This window comes from Scyliorhinus torazame, chromosome 21, assembly GCF_047496885.1.
Source record: "Scyliorhinus torazame isolate Kashiwa2021f chromosome 21, sScyTor2.1, whole genome shotgun sequence".
NCBI lineage: Eukaryota > Metazoa > Chordata > Chondrichthyes > Carcharhiniformes > Scyliorhinidae > Scyliorhinus > Scyliorhinus torazame.
The window spans coordinates 11,878,627-11,902,482 of NC_092727.1; the positions used below are offsets into that span (position 1 = coordinate 11,878,627).

General features: G+C 49.0%; 1 protein-coding gene across 1 annotated transcript in view; it reads left to right on the forward strand.

Moving 5' to 3' along the window:
• Positions 1 to 23,856, forward strand: part of LOC140398167 (RING finger protein 214-like) — a 55,348-nt gene that overhangs the window by 23,545 nt on the left and 7,947 nt on the right. Inside the window, exons 7-12 of the mRNA XM_072486507.1 lie at positions 5,070 to 5,138; positions 9,017 to 9,113; positions 11,863 to 11,951; positions 14,319 to 14,400; positions 17,610 to 17,714; positions 23,420 to 23,673. Coding sequence (XP_072342608.1) covers positions 5,070 to 5,138; positions 9,017 to 9,113; positions 11,863 to 11,951; positions 14,319 to 14,400; positions 17,610 to 17,714; positions 23,420 to 23,673 — 696 coding nt within the window. The remainder of the gene's footprint in view (positions 1 to 5,069; positions 5,139 to 9,016; positions 9,114 to 11,862; positions 11,952 to 14,318; positions 14,401 to 17,609; positions 17,715 to 23,419; positions 23,674 to 23,856) is intronic.

Below are 23,856 nucleotides of genomic sequence, written 5' to 3' on the forward strand. Positions count from 1 at the left end.
CCCTGACTTTCGATGCTGCACCTGAACATTTATTCCCTGGTTTGCTTGAAGAGGAATAGTGCCACTTGTCTGAAAGAATTTCCCTCTCGGATCCTTGCATTCTTTCCCTTGTTTGTGAAAATCACTTGTGACCTGGAGACTGAAACCTCTCCTCACAATGGACAGGTGATCAGCTCTATTCTAATTGGTGGGGAGGGAGGTGGGTTCACATTTCTTGTGTAAAATATCCTTCGATATGCTTTTGTTTGAATATCATGGTCCAGCCAGGGAAATATTTTAAAAACATGGACATGGGGCACAGTGTGTTGTTTCATGTTGATGTGTCCTTTGGTACACAGAAGTCGAACCATTCTCTCCCTGGAAGCGAGCAAGGTGTGACACCACTCCTGACGGTTCCTGCGTCCAATGCAGAGCGACAGATCATTCATCCCGACGTGTCCTGGACATGCCCTGTTGCAAGAGAATTGTTCATACATAAACTTAGCCCTTCGACCAAGAGTTAGGCCATGATGTGCTCCTGCCGGAGGCTTTGTGCGCAAATCGTTGATAGTGATAGGACAAAAAGTGATTTAAGAAACAGGATCGTGAGTTGTCATAGATGGAGGCATAGAGGGCGGCAGGGTGGTGCAGTGGTTAGCTGAGGACCCGGGTTCGATCCCGGCCCTGGGTCACTGTCTGTGTGGAGTTTGCACATTCTCCCCATATCTGCTTGGGTCTTTCTCATATCACTGCAAAAAAAACCCGTGTTTGCGTGGGTTTCCTTCGGGTGCTCCGGTTTCCTCCCACAGTCCAAAGATGTGCAGGTTAGGTGGATTGGCCAAGCTAAATTGCCCTTAGTGTCCAAAATTGCCCTTAGTGCTGGGTGGGGTTACTGGGTTATGGGGATAGGGTGGAGGTGTGGACTTGGGTAGGGTGCCCTTTCCAAGAGCTGGTGCAGACTCTATGGGCTGAATGGCCTCCTTCTGCACTGTATATTCTATAAAGGGGTAACAACCACTAGATGGCAGCATTAGATTCATGTATAAATATGTGAACTCAAAGGATATTGGGTCTCTTCGAACCTGTAGTGACTAGATAACAGTGTGTTAGAGAGGTAGTAAGAAGTCTTACAACACCAGGTTAAAATCCAACAGGTTTGTTTTGAATCACTAGCTTTCGGAGCACTGCTCCTTCCTCAGGTGAGTGGAGAGATCATTAGAATTAGAATTGGAGAGATAGATAATAGCATAGTTAGCACGTGCAGTTAACTATCGTTAATACTTTATTCTGAATTACTTAATCACTGGTTGTAGTTCTGCAAGAGTGAACGAACTCAACATTATTTGATTTGTTATTCATTAAACCTATTTTGCTTTGAGTTAAAGATTAGTGGTTTCTTGATAATCACACCCTCAAATCATTCTGGAAATATAAAGCATAGAGTAATGACATATTGCTAACCAGTAATATACCAGGTCTCACCCCCACAACCCAAAGATGTGCAGATTAGGTGGATTGGCCATGCTAAATTGCCCCTTCATTGGAAAAAAAAATTGGATACTCTAAATTTTTTTAAAAAAATAGATGGAGGCATATGCTGCAAAAAACCAGGAAGCTGGCGTGAACCTGTAGCAAAACAGCCTCCACTGCGGTATAGTGTCCAAGTCTGGGCGACGCACTGTAGGGCGGATGTGTAGAGTTTAGAGAGGGGCCTGTACAGGATTTATGAGACTGGTTCTCGAGGGACCTCAGTTATGTGGATACATTAAGAGAAGCTAAAGAGGTGAGATAGTTGAAAGGAGATTTACTTGTGGCTTTCAAAATCATGAGAGTTCGAGACAGAGGAAATAGGGAGAAACTGCCCCCACTAGTGGCAGAGTGGAGAAACAGCGGCACGGAGTCAAGGTGCAGGGCACCAGAAGCAATGGCGACATGAGGAGAGTATGTTTTTTCAGAGTAAGTGGTTCCAATCAGGAATATGCTGTCCGATAGCGGGGGCAGGTTCACTTGTGGCTTTGAGAAAGGAGTGGATAAGGGTAAATTTGGAGGGATACAGGGTGTGGTAGTACCAGGTATAGCGGCACCCAAGAGGCTGATGACCATTGGTCAGACCCAGGAGTCTACCATTGGCTGTTGTACGTAGCTCCGCCCTGAGAGGCGGAGTTTAAGAAACGGTGCCATCCCAGCAGCCTTCACTTTCTGTATCGAAGCTGCTGGGGAAGAGTTCTAGCAGATGAAAGCCTTCAGTTATGAATCACTTCGTCTTGAGTGTAATTGATTGCGCATCACAGGGGAAGGGCAGGGAGGTTGAGAGCCAACGCAGGTGCAATGGACCAAATAGCCTCCTCCTGTGCTGTAACCATTCTGATTGTGAAGGAATAGTACTTCAAAGGATGTGATTGCCACAATAAATTCCAAGTCTTTGTGCAGAATAGTATATATATTTTATGGAGAGAGGGGGAGGCGTTCCTGAGGAGCTTTATAATAGATACTGGTTTCAAGGAGCTGCCAAACTCGATAGATTGAGGAAATTTAATCACAGCAATCGTCCATTCTGCATATCCCACTATGTTCACACATTATTGCCTCTACTTCTTACAAGCTGTGGTATCACCATTCCTTGCAGTTGCCAGAAATCCAGCTTTAAACCATCTAATTTACATTTTTTTTCACTGTTGCGGCTTCATGTGTGGAGGGATTATTTTTCAAACTATTCCACAAATGTTCAGTAGCAGGAAAGAAGCCGTCACTCGTTGTAACCAACGTTGAATGTAGCAATTGTTCAGAACCTTCAACGGAGCCGCGGCCCAAAGAACTCCGCGGCACAACCATTCGGGCGTGATTTGCCGGCTGTTCACGCTGGCGGGAAATTCCGGTACCACGCCGGCGCATGGGTTTCCCGGTGACGAGGGGTGCTGTCAACGGTTGACACCGGCAGGACGCCTCCACATTGACGATGGCGGGATTGATGGATCTGATGGATCCTCCACCGAACAACACGCGGCGGGCTGGTGGGAAAATCCCACTCGTTATTTTTCAATGTTCCCATCTCTGCACCCCGCCTCCCCAAGGGGTAAATATGCTTACAAGGGAGCCACACCCAACTCCAATAGGGTGTGCTGTTCCTGAGAAGATTGTGCAGGTAAGATGGCTGCTTAACACACGGCTGGTTTAGCTAAAAATTATTCTAATCTAACGCATATTTAGGGGAACTTGTCTGAGGCAGTGATATCAAGGAAGCTCCCATCTTTTAGATGCATGGTGCGAACAGGATGGGAGTGTTTGGAAAAGGAGGTCATGTAAGGCAGAATGTCTGAAAAACCTGTGCGAGGAAGACCCGAGATGGCATGGATAGATGGCACCTGAATGTGGGCAAGTAGCGAGGACAGCAGCGGAATAAATCCGTGGTGGAAGCTTCTTCATAGCATGGCCAACCCTAGGACCAAGGCCGGATTAATGACAAGGCGAGACATCATGTGTGTAGAAATCGTAAGGTAACACAGTACGGGAAATAACACTTGCAGTGCACAGGCAGAGCTTAGCTGTCGAAAGGAATAGTTATTTATTAAAAGGGACCTTTTTTACGATGACCACAGATGGACTTTCTTTTTCCCCCCAGTGAAGACAAATCCCCCAAGCCACCTCGTTTGCTGAGTTTAAGGTGATTAACCCACCATTAGTCTGTAGAGGAGACACTCCTCGGTAATCTGCAGCACTGTTTATATCTTTTGCAAAAGTGCATAAGGGGTTTGTACTGAGGCGCCAAAGGTGGAGGTTGGTTGCAGAGGGGCCCTGGCTTTTTCTGAACCTATTTAGCAAGGACCACTCTCACCGTGGCAGTTCAAAGCCTGCCATCCAACGGATGGGGCTTGTCACGAGTAGGTTGTCAGTGACTTGCCGAGCTTTTCAATTCCTTAATCTAATGGTTGCCTGCAAGTAGATCTTGTTGAGGAAGGACGCTATGTCTGGGGCCTTGAGATGGATGGTGGGTTGGGTGGATAGGTGGGCTGAGCAGGTCTCCATGGAGTGGCAAGTGAGGTGCAGCACAGCTGTCTTCTACCAGCTTATGTGTTTTCATCAGTCGGATATGTGAGGTGAGGGGGGGTAAATGTTTGAGAAGTGAGGAGGCCAGGGGAGGGGTGTCGAGCAAAGGGCCCCAGTTAAGATGCGCAGCGAGATGTGTGAGCAGTACTCTGCTGCAGAGTATGATAGGGAAATTGCTGAGGTTCATGGGTTGTGGCAGACACGCCCCACGTAGGTCCAGCACGTTTGGTCAGTAGACTTTCTGGCTTTCGCCTTTTGCTGCTGTTTTGTTCAGGTAGTCCCAGAAGAGCAGAATCCTGCTGAGGATCACTCTCCAGTATGTTGGTTTGAAATGAAATGAAATGGAAAATGAAAATCGCTTATTGTCGCAAGTAGGCTTCAAATTAAGTTACTGTGAAAAAACCCTAGTCGCCACATTCCGGCGCCTGTTCGGGGATCATGGTTTAGCCTCTGGCCATCCATGTAGATTTTCAATTTTTTTTTGGCACGAGCATTGTGGAGGTTTTGGGGAGATTTAACATGAGGCGTCAGGTACTGCAATCCATCAGCTTTGTAACAACTTGGTTAAGGGTCAGCCTGGCCAAAAGCTGAAGGATAAAGCTTGAATGGCACAACAGATATCATCATCAAGGATGACCTGGTGTGACGTGATTGTTGGCAGGTCATTATATAGATGTATATATGTTAAAAAGGGTTGGCTAGCATTGAGCCCCCTGGTAGTCTGTCGGCCTGATTTCTCCATGTGCTTTTCCCTTGCTCAAGGTGGACTCCGAATCCTCTGTTGTGAAGAAGTCCTTCAGCAGCTGTCCCGAGCCAGGTTGGAAGCATTCCGGATGGCTTTAGGGGCAGGCCAATGTGCTGCACTGTATCGTAGGCAGCTGACAGGCCTTAATTATTTTCTCTCTCCACAGATGCTGCCCGACCTGCTGAGTATTTCCAGCATTTCCTGTTATGTTCCCCCCCCACCGCCCCCAAGGTTGAGTCTTGTCCTTTGAGCCTAGTCTGACCCTTGTCACTTTACAGCAAGTCTTTCATTTTATTTCCAGGCTGATGAAGGAAGAGGAAGAAAAGGGCAACCTGGTGGCCATCCTGATCAGTGACCAATCGGACAAAGAGTAAGTTTTTGCTCCAACGCTTTTTATTGATCTCAACCCAATCCTGACGAAGTTAAAAATGTCATTTGAGTTCCCCCTGACAATGCTGTCTATTTCAGCATAGTTTTCCTGAAACGGGAAAAGATCCTTGCAAATGATCTCAGAATTTTAAATGCAGATTAAGTTGCCGTAATCTTTGGTGTAAAACTGGGAAAACATTGCACTGGGAGCTGACCACAAATCCCAGATCAAATGAATTAACGTTGGGGCAGAAATTCCACTCTTCCCCCCCCCCCCCCCCCCGCGGTGAGTATTCCGGTGCCGGACGCAGATTGCCGCTGTCCGCCGGCAGGATCGCCTGGTCCCGTGGAAGCCGATGACCATTTGCGTCGCTCACCGGCTGCGCCACTAACAGAACCAGCTGGCCAATGGCGACCTGCCTCTGGAGAATTCCGGTGGCAGTTTCCACCAATTGTGTCCCGTTTTCTAGCTTTCGAGGAGATTCATCAAATTAAGCTGGTTCTTTGGGGCACAGGGCATATCACCGGCACTCATTGGAAAAACTTCTGAGAGCAATTTCTGAAAACCTACCAAGCAACAAACTAATCATTTGGTAGTATAGAACTTGAGTATCACTGAAAATACACATGCTGTTCTGCACTCGTCGGGATAATTCATAAGAATGTTAAAAAGGAGCAACGTTTATACTTCTTGAGCAGAGTGTGCTGATTGGTTGACGAGTGGAATCTGGTAGAAATGAAATGAAAATCGCTTATTGTCACAAGTAGGCTTCAAATGAAGTTACTGTGAAAAGCCCCTAGTCGCCACATTCCGGCGCCTGTTCAGGGAGGCTGGTACGGGAATTGAACTGTGCTGCTGGCCTGCCTTTTGTCTGCTTTCAAAGCCAGCGATTTAGCCCTGTGCTAAACCAGCCCCTAGCCCTGTGCTAAACATAGAACATAGAACATAGAACAATACAGCGCAGTACAGGCCCTTCGGCCCACGTTGTTGCACCGAAACAAAAGCCATCTAACCTACACTATACCATTATCATCCATATGTTTGTCCAATAAACTTTTAAATGCCCTCAATGTTGGCGAGTTCACTACTGTAGCAGGTAGGGCATTCCACGGCCTCACTACTCTTTGCGTAAAGAACCTACCTCTGACCTCTGTCCTATATCTATTACCCCTCAGTTTAAGGCTATGTCCCCTCGTGCTAGCCATTTCCATCCGCGGGAGAAGGCTCTCACTGTTCACCCTATCTAACCCTCTGATCATTTTGTATGCCTCTATTAAGTCTCCTCTTAACCTTCTTCTCTCTAACAAAAACAACCTCAAGTCCATCAGCCTTTCCTCATAAGATTTTCCCTCCATACCAGGCAACATCCTGGTAAATCTCCTCTGCACCCGTTCCAAAGCCTCCACGTCCTTCCTATAATGCGGTGACCAGAACTGTACGCAATACTCCAAATGCGGCCGTACCAGAGTTCTGTACAGCTGCAACATGACCTCCTGACTCCGGAACTCAATCCCTCTACCAATAAAGGCCAACACTCCATAGGCCTTCTTCACCACCCTATCAACCTGGGTGGCAACTTTCAGGGATCTATGTACATGGACACCTAGATCCCTCTGCTCATCCACACTTTCAAGAACTTTTCCATTAGCCAAATATTCCACATTCCTGTTATTCCTTCCAAAGTGAATCACCTCACACTTCTCTACATTAAACTCCATTTGCCACCTCTCAGCCCAGCACTGCAGCTTATCTATATCCCTCTGTAACCTGCTAATCCAGAGGTATTACCACGGAGAATATGCTAGTTAACAGATGAATGATAGGATACCTCAAAAGGAAGTTTTCATCCACCACTCTCTTTAAAATCTGAAACTTCTCCTCTCATTTGTCAGAACTTCCCTGCATATAACACACATGGGCTTTACATCCTTAGTGCATTGGCACAATTGACAAAACCATATCTCAAGAAATCATCTTTCTACTGCTTTTCCCCCCCCAAGTTTCTTCTTTGCAGGCTGTTAATCAGAGGACATGAGCTGTGTACACAGCTAACATTAGCACTGCTCTATCCTGCCCTGGACTCTCCTGCGCAGCTCTCTCCAGTAGATTCAGATGTGAAATCCTGGCCAGTAGATAAACTGATTATTTATGTCTCTGGCCGTCTATTGCCTGTAAGAAAACGATTCAATCTCACAGTCGATTGCCTTGCTTGCCAGCAGCTAGAAAACGGAAGAAGCGTTCCTCCGTGGTTTGGCACCAAAGACATGTACATACAGGGAGCTTGACGACACGGGTACATGCAGGCCGCATGACCTGCTCACTGCTGACACTTCTGGCCGAAAGACTGCACACAGCCTCATTTTTCTCTTATTTAAAAGATGGCAGCGGCTGCCGTTCTCAACAAAAATGCCGGTAGCGGCTATTGGGCATTTCTCCCACGATCGGGGCCATCGTGAGAACGATGCGACTGATCGCTCCGCTACTCTCCCGATACCCGCCCACGACTCTCCCGATACCCACCTCATGACCTGCACTATTTTGTTTAGTAGAAAACGGTGAATTACCCTGATGAGTGCAAGATGCAAAACTTCGACAACGTGTCTTTTTTCTGCATTACTCAGAAACTAACCCCTGTAAATAACCCTATCGTTTTTAAATCATTTTTGCTTATTTAAAATTGTGTTGCTCAGATTGTGGACAGTACATCTGATTAAATATACTTTTTCTGCTGCATTAATCAAATGACAGCACTCTGCCACTGTATTCATCAAGGAATATAGTTTGAAGCATAAAAAATAATTTAAAATAACGTTCTGAAATGCTACCTGATTGTGCTGGTTCTTGGCAGATTATACTTTCAATATTACAAGAGATTTTGCACAGAAATTGAGGGATCAACTAATTGAAAACCAACATTGTTTGCACCCGGATCTCTGATTACACCAAGCAGAAACTCTATCCCGTTGTAACACAATTGCCTAATTTTTATATCTAAAAATGCTGGGAGTACTGCAGTACCTGTAGAGGAGCAACAGTGGGTTAACGTTTTAGGTAGAGTCAAGCAACATTCCCAGAAAATTAGTTTCTTTTTCCTTTTGAAACTGGTAAGATTTATGGTAAGATTTATCGTGTGTTGAGAGTATGTTTCGTTTGTCTTTGTAAAATTTAGAATTTATTTTTCCACAATGCAGATTTCAAACTGCAAGACTATGTGTTTGAGTAACTTTAGTGTCATAATGTGTCGAACGGATAAATAATTTTCCTTCCTGGTGGTTTTTCGAAAACCCGAATCGTCTGTGAGCAGGTGGTCAAACTGTAGCCAATGCTGCTCTCGATTCAGCGCAGTTCGGTGTCGACCCAGAATTGTACCGCTCCGAAGCTGAAATCACCCAGCGCAGTAGGAGACTGTTCGGCCCGTCCTTCCTGTGCCATCTCCATTGTGACAGCTGTCCAATTGGATGTTAGTTGCCTGTTCTCTTTCTCTCTTTCCCCATTCTTGAGGGGAAAATTAAGTCTGAGCATCGGGTTGCTGATTGGTGGCACGATAGCACAGTGGTTAGCACTGTTGCTTCGCAGCACCAGGGTCCCAGGTTCGATTCCGGCTTGGGTCACTGTCTGTGCGGAGTCTGCACGTTCTCCCCGTGTCTGCGTGGGTTTCCTCCGGGTGCTCCAGTTTCCTCCCACAAGTCCCGAAAGACGTGCTTGTTAGGTGAATTGGACATTCTGAATTCTCCCTCGGTGTACCCGAACAGGCGCCGGAGTGCGGCGACTTGGGGCTTAATGTAAGCCTACTTGTGACCCGAATAAAGATTATTAATATTAAACGCTGATTTGGTAGCACTCCCGTTTTAATCTAGCGAATTGACTGGCTGTTGCAGGGAGAAGCTGACCGAGGATTTGGCAAAGCTGAAGCGCAAGCACGCGGAGCTCAACAAGAACATCCTGGAGCAGACGGAGCGTGCCCTGAAGGCGGAGGTTTGTCTTTCTTTCTTTAGGCTATGGGCGGAATTTTCTCTGTGGTTGGCAGAGTGCGGCAGCGGATGGAAAAACCAGAATCAACCGGCGGCTTTCCCCGCTGTGTTGTTGAGAACATAAAAGAAACCAAAAAGCCAAGTGGTGGGTCCCACGATGTAATGCTGAGGGTGGGGGGGGGGGGGGGCTCTGATTGGGCACGCCCCAATAGCAAAGCTGTTTTTTTATTAGATCGGAGCGCCATTTTTAAAGGTCACCCCTTTAAAAGACAAAAGCTCAAATGGATACCGCTCTTTCTCCACCCCCCCCCAACCCTCCCACAAGACACACAGTGCCCGGGCGTGACCCTCTTTTCCCCCTCCGAGCGATGCACTCACCTGAGCTCCTCTGGGAGTTGTGACCACAAGGTGCACGCTGTGGGGGATCAGCTATAATTTATAGTGGCCTGACTCGCGCTGCGTGGAATTAATTTTCCTCTGATGTGTGGGATTGTGGGGTGGGGTGGAATTATCAAATACATTATACTTTTCCTGGTGATTCCTGCTCTGCCACTGCCGAGGTGGGATGGCGATAATCGCGGCTCAACTTCTTGCCAACATTAAACGCGATTTGGGTCTTTCGCAAGATTTTCTGCTCCCGCCGTCAAAACCCGTCTGAAAAGAACGGGAGCGGAAAAATCTCAGCCTATGTTACGATTCTGGGGTATTGTCTTGTCTAATCTCTCAGCTATTGCACGGTGGGTAGCACTGTTGCTTCACAGCTCCAGGGTCCCAGGTTCAATTCCCCGCTGGGTCACTGTCTGTGCGGAGTCTGCACGTTCTCCCCGTGTCTGCGTGGGTTTCCTCCGGATGCTCAGGTTTCCTCCCCCATGTCCCGGAAGACGTGCTTGTTGGGTGAATTGGACATTCTGAATTCTCCCTCAGTGTACCCGAACAGGCGCCGGAATGTGGCGATTAGGGGCTTTTCACAGTAACTTCATTGCAGTGTTAATGTAAGCTTACTCGTGACAACAATAAAGATTATTATGATGATGTTGGTCACTCACATTGCTGATCTTTTATTTGCATTTGGTGCCGAGCATCGTTCTGTATAATTTTGTTTAGAACTAGATAATTCAATCTTTGATATTGATGGTTAATCAACCTCGTTAAAGGTGGACCTGTGCTAATTGGTGCCACATGTGAATTATTAAACCTCTGTAGTCAACAAGGGGCTTTCAGATTGAAGCGTACCCTTGTACCCCCCAAAGTCCCGCCCAAGATGAAGAAACACTTTTTTTTTCTCTGTTTCCCACCCTATTCATACCTTCTACCGCCAACCTAAAAATTGAGGCTGGGCGGGAAAACATGCAACTGGGCGAGGGCAACACGGTAGCACAAGTGGATGGCACTGTGGCTTCACAGCGCCAGGGTCCCAGGTTTGATTCTCCGCTGGGTCACTTCCTGTGCGGAATCTGCACGTTCTCCCCGTGTCTGCGTGGGTTTTCTCCGGGTGCTCCGGTTTCCTCCCACAGTCCAAAGACGTGCAGGTTAGGTGATTGGCCATGATAAATTGCCATTAGTGACCAAAAAGGTTTGGAGGGGTTATTGGGTTACGGGGATAGGGTGGAAGTGAGGCCTTAAGTGGGTCGGTGCAGACTCGATGGGCCGAATGACCTCCTTCTGCACTGTATATTCTATGTATTTCTATGCCTTGGGCGAGCATAAAATTATGCCCGTCGAGCTACCTTCATCACACAGTCTCCAGAAGTTCAGGAAGAAGGTCTACTCGCAGATTCTTGAGTTAATCTGGTATTACAATCCTGGATTTTCTAGGATGACAGACAGAAACTCCAATATTTTTTTATTTGTAAGCGGTGAGGAAAGAATATTTTTCTCCAGGAGTGATCGCACACACAAATAGAGATGGTTTATTAAAACAAACTTCATTATTAACACAGTATTAAACTAACTTTAACATCGTAAAAGAAATAGCTTACAATTACCAGTTAAACCATGCTTAACAATAAAACAAAACACTTTTAACTCCTCAGTGCTATCTTCTTTCTCTCCAATCAAGCAAAACCCATCTCGGGACAAAACCCACTTTTAAATACTGTTAGCAAACACAGGAATACATGTTGTATAGAGATGTCTTGGAGAGAGTGGGTTCCTTCAGGAAACAACCTGTAGGTTCTTGCCAGTGCCAAACTACTGTTTAACTTGACAACTCTTTCCAGAAGCTGCTGTTCTGTTCACAAATCTAAACTGACTGACTCAAAACCTGAGTGCTTCAGCCCCTGGCTCCTCCCGTTAATTACATCATCCTCATCCCACTCAAATCCCATGACCTGATTACTTAAGTTTAAGTACAATGTCTCTAATTATCCACTCCCAGAAATCATAACAAAAATCCATTAGGCTTGTCCTTTTACACCTAAACATGGTTCGAAATAAGGATGATCTCATTTTAAGATGCATTAATGACCCCTCCTGTAGCCACAGTGTCTGCCTTTTGAACCGGGATTTTTAAAAAAAATATTACGGCAGCAGATACATACATGCACACACAAATCCAGGCTTTTAACCATCTTGCACCAGATACATATGATACAACAATATATATATCTGAAATTCCTACATTTATCGCACTAGGAATGGGCAATAAATGGTGGCCTCTCCAGAGCCACCCTTACCCGGGAATGGGGAATAAAGATGCCCTTGTTCTCAAACGTTACCTTAACAAATTGTCATTAATGCATCTGCTATTGCAGATTCAGACTCTGGAGAGCAAAAGAGAGTTTGCAATTATGATGATGGACAAAGCAGCGAATGAGGCAAAACTACATATTTGCAACTTAAGGTCAGTGTACAAGTGAGGTAAACCGATTTATAAAAGAGCTGTTGCATTGTTTTCTTTATTCTCTGCCTTCCCAATTCTTTCCATCTCCCGTTTAGGGCTTTACTCAATGCCGAAGGTAGGACAGTTCCCGAGATTTCACTTTACATCTCCTTCTTCCGCCTATCTTTGCCTTGCAGCTCTGTGACCATCGCTGGCTACGTTATGTGAAGAAACAGTTTTGTTTTGCATTGTCCCCCTCACATCCCTATGAGCAACAACCAGAAATAACGGGTGGAATCTTCTGCTCTCGGTGGTGGTGGTGAGCTTAGCGGTGGGAAGAGCATTTGCGTCGGCAGGCAGGTGGAGGGGCCTGAACCCCGCCACCTTCTGGCCTCCGGAATTAGGCCCATGTTCGACCTTCCTGCCCTCCCACTAATTGAGGTCAATTCCACTGCCACACTGGTATTAGCCCAGCTGCAGATGGCCTGTCGCTGGGCAGCGAGCACCAGAGGTAACCCCGTGCTTACCAACCTGGTGGGGTGGGCTGGAAAGTGTCCCTTGATTAAAGACACTCGGTGCCAGATTGAGGGAAGTGGGGGTGGAGGGAGGAGGCGGGAGGTAGCAGTTGCTGAGAGGCACCCCTCCCCTGCCTGTTTTTGCTTCCTGACATCCCCCTTTCGTGGAATTAATGTATGAAAAGCAATATCATGGATAATGGTAATGGAGACTGTTTTGAATAGTCCCCATCATCTGCGGACTCCTGGCGTGGTTCTTAATCACTGGTGTGCAAGACCTATCTCCTCTTAGACAGACCCTGGTTCTTGGTTTTAGCAACATCGAGAGAGAGAGAGCCTCGCACGTGACTGACTGATGTGTCGGCGATACAACATCATCTATATGTTGGGCAGCACGGAAGCACAAGTGGATAGCACTGTGTCTTCACAGCGCCAGGGTCCCATGTTCGATTCCCCGCTGGGTCACTGTCTGTGCGGAGTCTGCACGTTCTCCCCGTGTCTGCGTGGGTTTCCTCCGGGTGCTCTGATTTCCTCCCACAGCCCAAAGACGTGCAGGTTAGGTGGATTGGCCATGATAAATTGCCCTTAGTGACCAAAAAGGTTAGGAGGGGTTATTGGGTTACGGGGATAGGGTGGAAGTGAGGGCTTAAGTGGGTCGGTGCAGACTCGATGGGCCGAATGGCCTTCTTCTGCATTGTATGTTCTATGTTCTAAAAAAAAAAACTAGGGCAGCACGGTGGCGCAGTGAGTAGCACTGCTGCTTCACGTTGCCGAGGTCCCAGGTTCGATCCCGGCTCTGGGTCACTGTCCGTGTGGAGTTTGCACATTCACCCCGTGTTTGCGTGGGTTTCGCCCCCACAACCCAACGATGTGCAGGGTAGGTGGATTGACCACACTCAATTGCCCCTTAATTGGAAAAAATGAATTGGGTACTCTAAATTAAAATATATATATATATATATGTCATACTTCAGCATATCCACTCTGTTAACCTTTTACAGAGATCTGTCTAATTGGGTGCATTTATTATAGCTTCTGTGTGAGCAGTTAACTTTGAATGTTTCCTTGTGTTGAGAAGAGTTAGTTGAAAGTGATTGACTTCTGAAAAAAGGCAACCTGTGAAGATAGCATATCAAATATGACCCAACTGAACAAAATATTGCATCTTAACCTATCGCCCTTTTCGTAGAAAATAAAATTGAGATATTTTTATCATCAGTGTGTTGTACCGTTGATATATTATTAAAAGCCCCATGTGTGGTCTGAGCATTTTGTTCACAAATATTATTCCTTATTATCAGTATTTTGTGTGACACTTTTTCTGTCAATGTTTGAGTTGATTGGATCAGGTTTATTGGTTATGAGTACAAGCAGAGAGCGATCAATACAATTCCTGTCCCTCTCCCTCTCCCGTGTTCTCATGGAGTTGTAGCCTGCTGTCCACCACACAGGGATAGAGAGAGTGCATTTCCCAGCCAGCGCACTGGACCCTCCTTGCTGGTTTGGGAGGCGGTGCTGGACTAAACTGGCTGGACTCACTCTGGCATCAGTGAACTGTGGTTTTAAAATCTCCTTGTAAGTTTTCTTTGCCAATCACATTGATGCCCATGCCAGGAGGAGGGTTAGATACCCTACTCGCCATGAAAACCCCGTCCCTTTGCCCTATGTTGCTCACTCCGGTGCTGCCGAGCACAAGAGCTGCCGGGCTGCCGACTCCAGCGGCCTTGCCACTGCTTGATTGGCTTGTGGTTCGTTGGGCCTTCCTGAGTCTCTCACCAGGTCACCAGCCAGGAGGCGCCCCGCTCCCCCCTCCCGATGCTTCTGCATGATTCTTCCCAATGTTTCATATGTCTATTTTTGTTTACTCGCATAGCTCTGTCCCAGGAAGCTCAAACCTTGTCCAGAAATGGCGGGAAAGGCAGAAAGACATCAATGAACAACAGGAGAATATAAATGTAAGACTTTTATCTGTGTTGTGGAGAGATGCTGCCTTGCGACCGTCAAATCGGGAACGGGAGCGCAGTATTTCTGTGCGTACCAGGCCGGCACTAACGGTGCAGTAGTGAATGTTGTGGCGCCTTAGCCACGTTGCTGAGACAGGACATGCTGGAATGTCCCAATGCGTATGGAAAAGAACAGTTTTTTTTCTCACTACGACGAACTGCATCGAGTGTAGTGACACGGAGCAGAGAGAAGCTGCGAAATACAGAATGTGGGGGTGCTAACTTGTACAATATTGACGTACAGTGACCCTGTAATGTCAGCCAGTTCATTTAAGTCCTACACGAACGAGGAGAGATTACACAAGTGAGGGTTGTATTTCCCGGAATGTAGCAGGTTATGGGGTGATTCGATCAAGGTTTTCAAGGCAAAAAGGGGAACAGAAAGGGAAGCTAGAACAGAACTATTTCTGATTATTACGGGGCTGTTTTGGCTGGGTGGGGAGTCTCGGACCAGGAGGTACAGTCGAAACATTTACATAGAGATTTCGGGAGTGAAATGAGGAACCACTATACAGTCAAATGAGGCATTTTGAATTTGCAATGTAGGAAATGGAGCAGCCAATTGGTGCACAGCAAGCTCCAACAAACAGCAATGTGATGATGGGCAGATGATCTGTTTCATGATGGTGACTGAGGGATAAATATTAGCCAGACCCAGGGAACAATTGCCCTGTCCTTCTCCGAAATAGCACCATAGGATCTTGTACATCCTGCCCGAGGGAGCAGATTGCGCCTTGATTTGACGCCTCATCCAAAAGACGACGACTACTAGCAGTGCGCCACTCCCTCCGTGCTACAACGCAGTGCCGGCCTGGATTTCTGTGCTTCAGTTGGAGTGGGACCTTACACCGGAACCTTGTGACTAAAGACGGGCGGCACGGTAGCACAGTGGTTAGCACTGTTGCTTCACAGCACGAGGATCCCGGGTTCAATTCCCGGCTTGGGTCACTGTCTGTGTGGAGTCTGCACGTTCTCCCCGTGTCTGCGTGGGGTTCCTCCGGGTGCTCCGGTTTCCTCCCACAAGTCCCAAAAGACGTGCTTGTTAGGTGGATTGGACATTCTGAATTCTCCCTCTGCGTACCCGAACAGGCGCCAGAATATGGCGACTAGGGGCTTTCCACAGTAACTTAATTGCAGTGTTAATGTAAGCCTACTTGTGACAATAATAAAGATTATTATTATTAAGGGGCGCGGGCACTGCCAGCTATAAGTCACTGGCTTCCCTAAAATTGTAATAAAAGGAATACTGGAGCTCAGTCAGCCTCCAAGGGAAAAGAGTTTTGCAATTTTAGTTTGCGTTCTTTAACAGAATGGCCAGGGATTCTAAAACTTCACAATTGTGGTTTTCCTTTTATCATTGTTTGTTTGGTTCTTCCCTCAAAACCCTTCAGAGAGCTTCAGCTGAAACTCGTTGTCTTTCTCTTTGATCTGCTGATGGCCTCTTGCTTTATTTCTAACTTCTGTTTTCCCTTCGGAGTTTCCAGCACTGGGCATTTTCTTTGCGTCTCTGCAGCTCAGATTTTATTAATTTGCCCAAGAGCCATTTTTTGTTGTTGTAAGTACTCCATCTGGCCACTAGATGGGGAATCCTGCCCATAACTGCGAAGTGCTGCCATCTGCTGCGGGCATTTAAATATATCAAAAGTCTCCTTTCCTCTTTTTCACAAACCTGGCATCTCTTCTGTCGAGAGATCCCCAGTCTGAATAATTTGCTGGTTTCTGCTGCAGGCAGCTTGCGAGGCGAAGCAAGAGAAATCTACAAAGCGCTCCCTTCCCCGCTGTTGCCCTCTGTCGCTTGGTGGGTCAAGCTCTTGCCTGCGAGAGTCAGCAAGTTGCCGCGCCAAAGGAGGCCATTCAGCCCAGTGTTCTTGTGGCAGCCCTTCGCAAGGAGCTGTCCAATTCATCTCACTCCACTTCCTTTCCCCACGGCCCGCGTACCTTTCTTCTCCTCTTGTGCGCTGATCCAGTCTCCTTCCCATTTCATTGCTGTGCACCACGTGCAGCCCCCGACCAGATAACGATGGCCGATTTCCTTCCCTGAAGGACATCTGTAAGCCAGATGTTTTTTGTTTTAACCATGATGGTGGGTGTGATCACCATGACTGAGACCTAGCTTTATATTCCAGGTTTATAAATTAAACTTAAATTCCTCCTGCTGCTGTGTTGGGCATTGAACCCCTGTCCTCAGAACATTAGCCTGGGCTTCAGGGCTACTAACCTGGTGGCGATACCACTGAAAATAAAAGTCTCCAATGTCCCCGAGGGCCATGGGCTGCTGCCCCCTTTTTGAGGGGGAGGGATGACTGGCGGTGATTTAACCTGAGGGTCACCACTCCTCTGGGGTGGGGCAAGGTTGAGAAGGCGGCGCGGGCGTACAGGAATTGAACCCGCTCTGTTGGCGTCGCTCTGCATCAAGAACCAATCATCCAGCCAGCTGAGCTAACCAACCGCCCCTCTCCCCCCACTATGTCACATTACCACCTATTTGCTCCCACACTTGAACACCCAAATCTAGGCTGGCACCCCTTTGCACGTGAGCTTGCGTATGAAGTAGGAGCAGGAATAGTTGGAGTGCTGGACTGACTGAGGTGCCGTCCTTCAGACAAAACGTGAAGCCGAGGGGCCCTATGTCTGCACTCTTGGGTAGACATGTAAAAGATCCCCCAACACTTATTCCGAAGGAGTGACTGGGGTGGCACAGTGGTTAGCACTGCTGCCTCACGTCGCCGGGGACCCAAGATTCGATCCCGGCCCTGGGTCACTGTCCGTGTGGAGTTTGCACGTTCTCCCCGTGTCTGCGTGGGTCTCACCCCCACAACCCAAAGATGTGCAGGGTAGGTGGATTGGCCAGGCGAAAATTGCTCGTTAATTGGAATTTTTAAAAAAACTTTGAAGGCGTGCCTAAGAGTGTTCCCCCGTTTCCTGGCTGATCTTTATTCCTCACTCAACATCTAAAACAGTTAATATGGCCATTTTCTCGATGCGGTCCGTGGAGCTGTGTGCAAGCCAGGTGTTGTGTTTCCATTCGTACAACAGCGGGCCCAGTTCTCAAATACATCATTGGTTGTAAAGTGCTCTGGATGTCCAAAGGTTGTGAAAGGCACCATAGAAACGCAAGATTTTTTAAAAAATGTACCTTGCTCTGTGAATCCTGCCTACAGAATCAGTACAATGGTCACATCCAGATGGTGAAGAATGGGACAAAGCTTGGTAGCCTTTCTCACATACAATTACCAAAGCTACCACCTGCTCCTCCAGCGGTATTGGTAAGTTGACAGTATTTTGTAACATTACAAGTGAAAACTAGCTGAATTTCAAAGTACTGGGGTCCCCTCCAGATTTAAACACTACAGGCGGCAATGTTCTGGTATAATTGTTTGACGCGCTTAAATCCAGCTGTGTTTCCCTTCTCAATAATTTCTCTTTTCTAAAAAAAAAACCACAATCAATGAACATAATACCAGGATCAGCGTGGTGTGGATGTATTCAGCAACTCTGAAAAGAGCGGCAACTGTCGTTTCCACTACCTGCCGTCAGCAAATGTATAAAAACAGGAGGAGCTGGAAAAACTCAGCGGGTCTGGCCACCTTTACAGCGAATGAGTTCACGTTTCTTTGGAAGAAGCGTCCTATTGGACTCTAAAATGCTAACTCGATTTCTCGCTCCACACACGCTGCCGGACCTGCTGACTTTTTCCAGCACTTTCTGTTTTTATTTCAGATTTCCGGAATTCGCATGATTTTGTTTTGAAAAATCTATGAAGTGGGATAGGGAGCAGACCATTCGGTTAGATTGTGGATGAACTTCCATACAATCTCAACTTCGTTCTTTCCCACATCCCCAGATTCGGTTTGTACCCAAAGTTGATCTCAGTCTTGTGTGTACTCCACGATTGACCATCCACTGCCCTCTGTGGTTAACAATCCACAGCCCACTGAGTGAAGATATTTATCCCCCTCTCAGTCCAAATTGGCTGACACTTTATCTTGAACATATGACCCCCTACTTCCAGATTCTTCAGCCAGTGAGGAAAGCAGCCACTCAGACCCTCCTTCCCAAGCCCCTTCGGAATTTTATACGATTCAATGAGATTATCTCTCATTCATCCAATCTCCAGAGATATCGTCCAGTCCTGCTCAATATCAACAGAACAATTGTCAACAGACAGTGACATCCTCACACACCCAGCGACACCCCCACACACACAGCGACAGGCTCACACACACAGCGACAGGCTCACACAGTGACACCCCCACACACACAGCGACAGGCTCACACACACAGCGGCAGGCTCACACAGTGACACACCCACACACAGCGACAGACTCACACAGTGACACACCCACACACAGCGACAGACTCACACAGTGACACCCACACACACAGCTACAGGCTCACGCAGTGACACCCCCACACACACAGCGACAGGCTCACACACACAGCGACAGGCTCACACACACAGCGACAGGCTCACACAGTGACACCCCCACACACACAGCGACAGGCTCACACACACAGCGACAGGCTCACACACACAGCGACAGGCTCACACACACAGCGACAGGCTCACACAGTGACACACCCACACACACAGCGACAGGCTCACAGTGACACACCCACACACACAGCGACAGACTCACAGTGACACACCCACACACACAGCGACAGACTCACAGTGACACACCCACACACAGCGACAGACTCACACAGTGACACACCCACACACAGCGACAGGCTCACACACAGCGACAGGCTCACGCACAGCGACAGGCTCACACAGTGACACCCCCACACACACAGCGACAGGCTCACACACACAGCGACAGGCTCACACACACAGCGACAGGCTCACACACAGCGACAGGCTCACACACACAGCGACAGGCTCACGCACAGCGACAGGCTCACACAGTGACACCCCCACACACACAGCGACAGGCTCACACACAGCGACAGGCTCACGCACAGCGACAGGCTCACACAGTGACACACCCACACACACAGCGACAGACTCACACAGTGACACACCCACACACACAGCGACAGACTCACACAGTGACACACCCACACACAGCGACAGACCCACACAGTGACACACCCACACACAGCGACAGACTCACACAGTGACACACCCACACACAGCGACAGACTCACACAGTGACACACCCACACACAGCGACAGGCTCAAACACAGCGACAGGCTCACACACATCGACAGGCTCACGCACAGCGACAGGCTCACACAGTGACACACCCACACACAGCGACAGGCTCACACACATCGACAGGCTCACGCACAGCGACAGGCTCACACAGTGACACACCCACACAGCGGCAGGCTCACAGTGACACACCCAGCGACAGACTCACACAGTGACACACCCACACACAGCGACAGACTCACACAGTGACACACCCACACACAGCGACAGACTCACACAGTGACACACCCACACACAGCGACAGACTCACAGTGACACACCCACACACAGCGACAGACTCACACAGTGACACACCCACACACAGCGACAGACTCACAGTGACACACCCACACACAGCGACAGGCTCACACAGTGACACACCCACACACAGCGACAGGCTCAAAACAGTGACACACCCACACACAGCGACAGGCTCACACAGTGACACACCCACACACAGCGACAGACTCACACAGTGACACACCCACACACAGCGACAGACTCACACAGTGACACCCACACACACAGCTACAGGCTCACGCAGTGACACCCCCACACACACAGCGACAGGCTCACACAGTGACACCCACACACACAGCTACAGGCTCACGCAGTGACACCCCCACACACACAGCTACAGGCTCACACACACAGCGACAGGCTCACACAGTGACACACCCACACAGAGCGACAGACTCACACAGTGACACCCACACACACAGCTACAGGCTCACGCAGTGACACCCCCACACACACAGCGACAGGCTCACACAGTGACACCCACACACACAGCTACAGGCTCACGCAGTGACACCCCCACACACACAGCGACAGGCTCACACACACAGCGACAGGCTCACACACACAGCGACAGGCTCACACACACAGCGACAGGCTCACACACACAGCGACAGGCTCACACACACAGCGACAGGCTCACACACACAGCGACAGGCTCACACACACAGCGACAGGCTCACACACACAGCGACAGGCTCACACAGTGACACACCCACACAGACAGCGACAGACTCACACAGTGACACACCCACACACAGCGACAGGCTCACACACAGCGACAGGCTCACGCACAACGACAGGCTCACACAGTGACACACCCACACACACAGCGACAGGCTCACACACACAGCGACAGGCTCACACAGTGACACACCCACACACAGCGACAGGCTCACACAGTGACACACACACACACACAGCGACAGGCTCACGCACAGCGACAGGCTCACACAGTGACACACCCACACACAGCGACAGGCTCACACAGTGACACACGCACACAGCGACAGGCTCAAACACAGCGACAGGCTCACGCACAGTGACAGGCTCACACAGTGACACACCCACACACACAGCGACAGGCTCTCACAGTGACACACCCACACACACAGCGACAGACTCACAGTGACACACCCACACACAGCAACAGACTCACACAGTGACACACCCACACACAGCGACAGACTCACACAGTGACACACCCACACACACAGCGACAGACTCACACAGTGACACACCCACACACAGCGACAGACTCACACAGTGACACACCCACACACAGCGACAGGCTCTCACAGTGACACACCCACACACAGCGACAGACTCACACAGTGACACACCCACACAGCGACAGACTCACGCAGTGACACACCCACACACAGCGACAGACTCTCACAGTGACACACCCACACACAGCGACAGGCTCACACAGTGACACACCCACACAGCGACAGACTCACACAGTGACACACCCACACACAGCGACAGACTCTCACAGTGACACACCCACACAGCGACAGGCTCACACAGTGACACACCCACACAGCGACAGACTCACACAGTGACACACCCACACACAGCGACAGGCTCACACAGTGACACACCCACACAGCGACAGACTCACACAGCGACAGGCTCACACACAGCGACAGGCTCACGCACAGCGACAGGCTCACAGTGACACACCCAGCGACAGACTCACACAGTGACACACCCACACACAGCGACAGACTCTCACAGTGACACACCCACACACAGCGACAGACTCACACAGTGACACACCCACACACAGCGACAGACTCACACAGTGACACACCCACACACAGCAACAGACTCACACAGTGACACACCCACACACAGCGACAGACTCACACAGTGACACACCCACACACAGCGACAGACTCACACAGTGACACACCCACACACAGCGACAGACTCACACAGTGACACACCCACACACAGCGACAGACTCACACAGTGACACACCCACACACAGCGACAGACTCACAGTGACACACCCACACACAGCGACAGGCTCACACAGTGACACACCCACACACAGCGACAGACTCACACAGTGACACACCCACACACACAGCGACAGGCTCACACAGTGACACACCCACACACAGCGACAGACTCTCACAGTGACACACCCACACACAGCGACAGACTCAAAACAGTGACACACCCACACACAGCGACAGACTCACACAGTGACACACCCACACACAGCGACAGGCTCACACACAGCGACACACACACAGTGACACCCTCACACAGTGACACCCTCACACAGTGACACCCTCACACAGTGACACCCTCACGCACAGTGACTCTCACGCACAGTGACACCCTCACACACAGTGACACCCTCACACACAGTGACACCCTCACACACAGTGACACCCTCACACAGTGACAGCCTCCCACACAGTGACACCCTCACACACAGTGACACTCTCCCACGCAGTGACACTCTCCCACACAGTGACACTCTCCCACACAGTGACACTCTCCCACACAGTGACACCCTCCCACACAGTGACACTCTCCCACACAGTGACACTCTCCCACACAGTGACACTCTCCCACACAGTGACACTCTCCCACACAGTGACACCCTCACACACACAGACACCCTCACACACACAGACACCCTCACACACAGTGACACCCTCACACACAGTGACAGCCTCACACAGTGACAGCCTCACACAGTGACAGCCTCACACAGTGACAGCCTCACACAGTGACACTCTCCCACACAGTGACACTCTCCCACACAGTGACACTCTCCCACACAGTGACACTCTCCCACACAGTGACACCCTCACACACACAGACACCCTCACACACACAGACACCCTCACACGCAGTGACACCCTCACACGCAGTGACACCCTCACACGCAGTGACACCCTCACACGCAGTGACACCCTCACACGCAGTGACACCCTCACACAGTGACACCCTCACACACGGTGACACTCTCACACACAGTGACACTCTCACACACAGTGACACTCTCACACACAGTGACACTCTCACGCACAGTGACACCCTCACGCAGTGACATCCTCACACACAGTGACATCCTCACACACAGTGACTTCCTCACATACACACATACACACACACACATACACGCACAGTTGTTTCAGGCAACATCATCACTTTGAAAAAAATCACACTGACTCCAAACGTACTGTCACCCTAATCAGAACACTTCACATGTCCTTGTGAATTTCCCCTGCCCACTCACCATTTCCTATTTTAAACTGTAATTTTAAGGCCAACGATCATAAACAGACTGTCGCAGTTTGGAATATTTTTCCATTTGCTGTGTTTGTTAGCTATCACCGAAATCCATAGTTTGTGTTGGATAATTGACTCCGGTTCTGCCTCATGGCCAAACATGAACAGTATTCTAATTCTTTGCATTTTGTTTCCTCCTTTTAACCTGGTAGCCTGATCTAGTGCTTCAAAGAGCGTGGCAAGATTCTCCAAAGTTACCTCCATTTTTCCCCAGTACCGTCCACTCCACAGCACCTTCGCACGCAGCTGCCAGTTACCCAGCGGATTTCCCTGCTACAGCTTGTCTGCGGGACCTGGGAGCGCCGCTGGAGTTTGCTGGCCATAGTGCTCCACCTACCTCCAAACCTGCTACCAAACTGGAAAAACTTCTGGAAAAACTGGAGACAAAATTTCCTAACTCTACCAGGTACGCTGCTCTCGAACCCACCACTCGACCTACTTCGCCCCACGTGCTACTTTTAAATGAATCGGATCAAAGGGGTGGGGAAAGTGTGGAGACTTGCAATTTTCCCTATAGGTGATCTCCGTGTCTGGAGGGAATCGAATGAACATTTGGAAGGGGGGGAACGATTGCAGGGTTGTGGGGGGG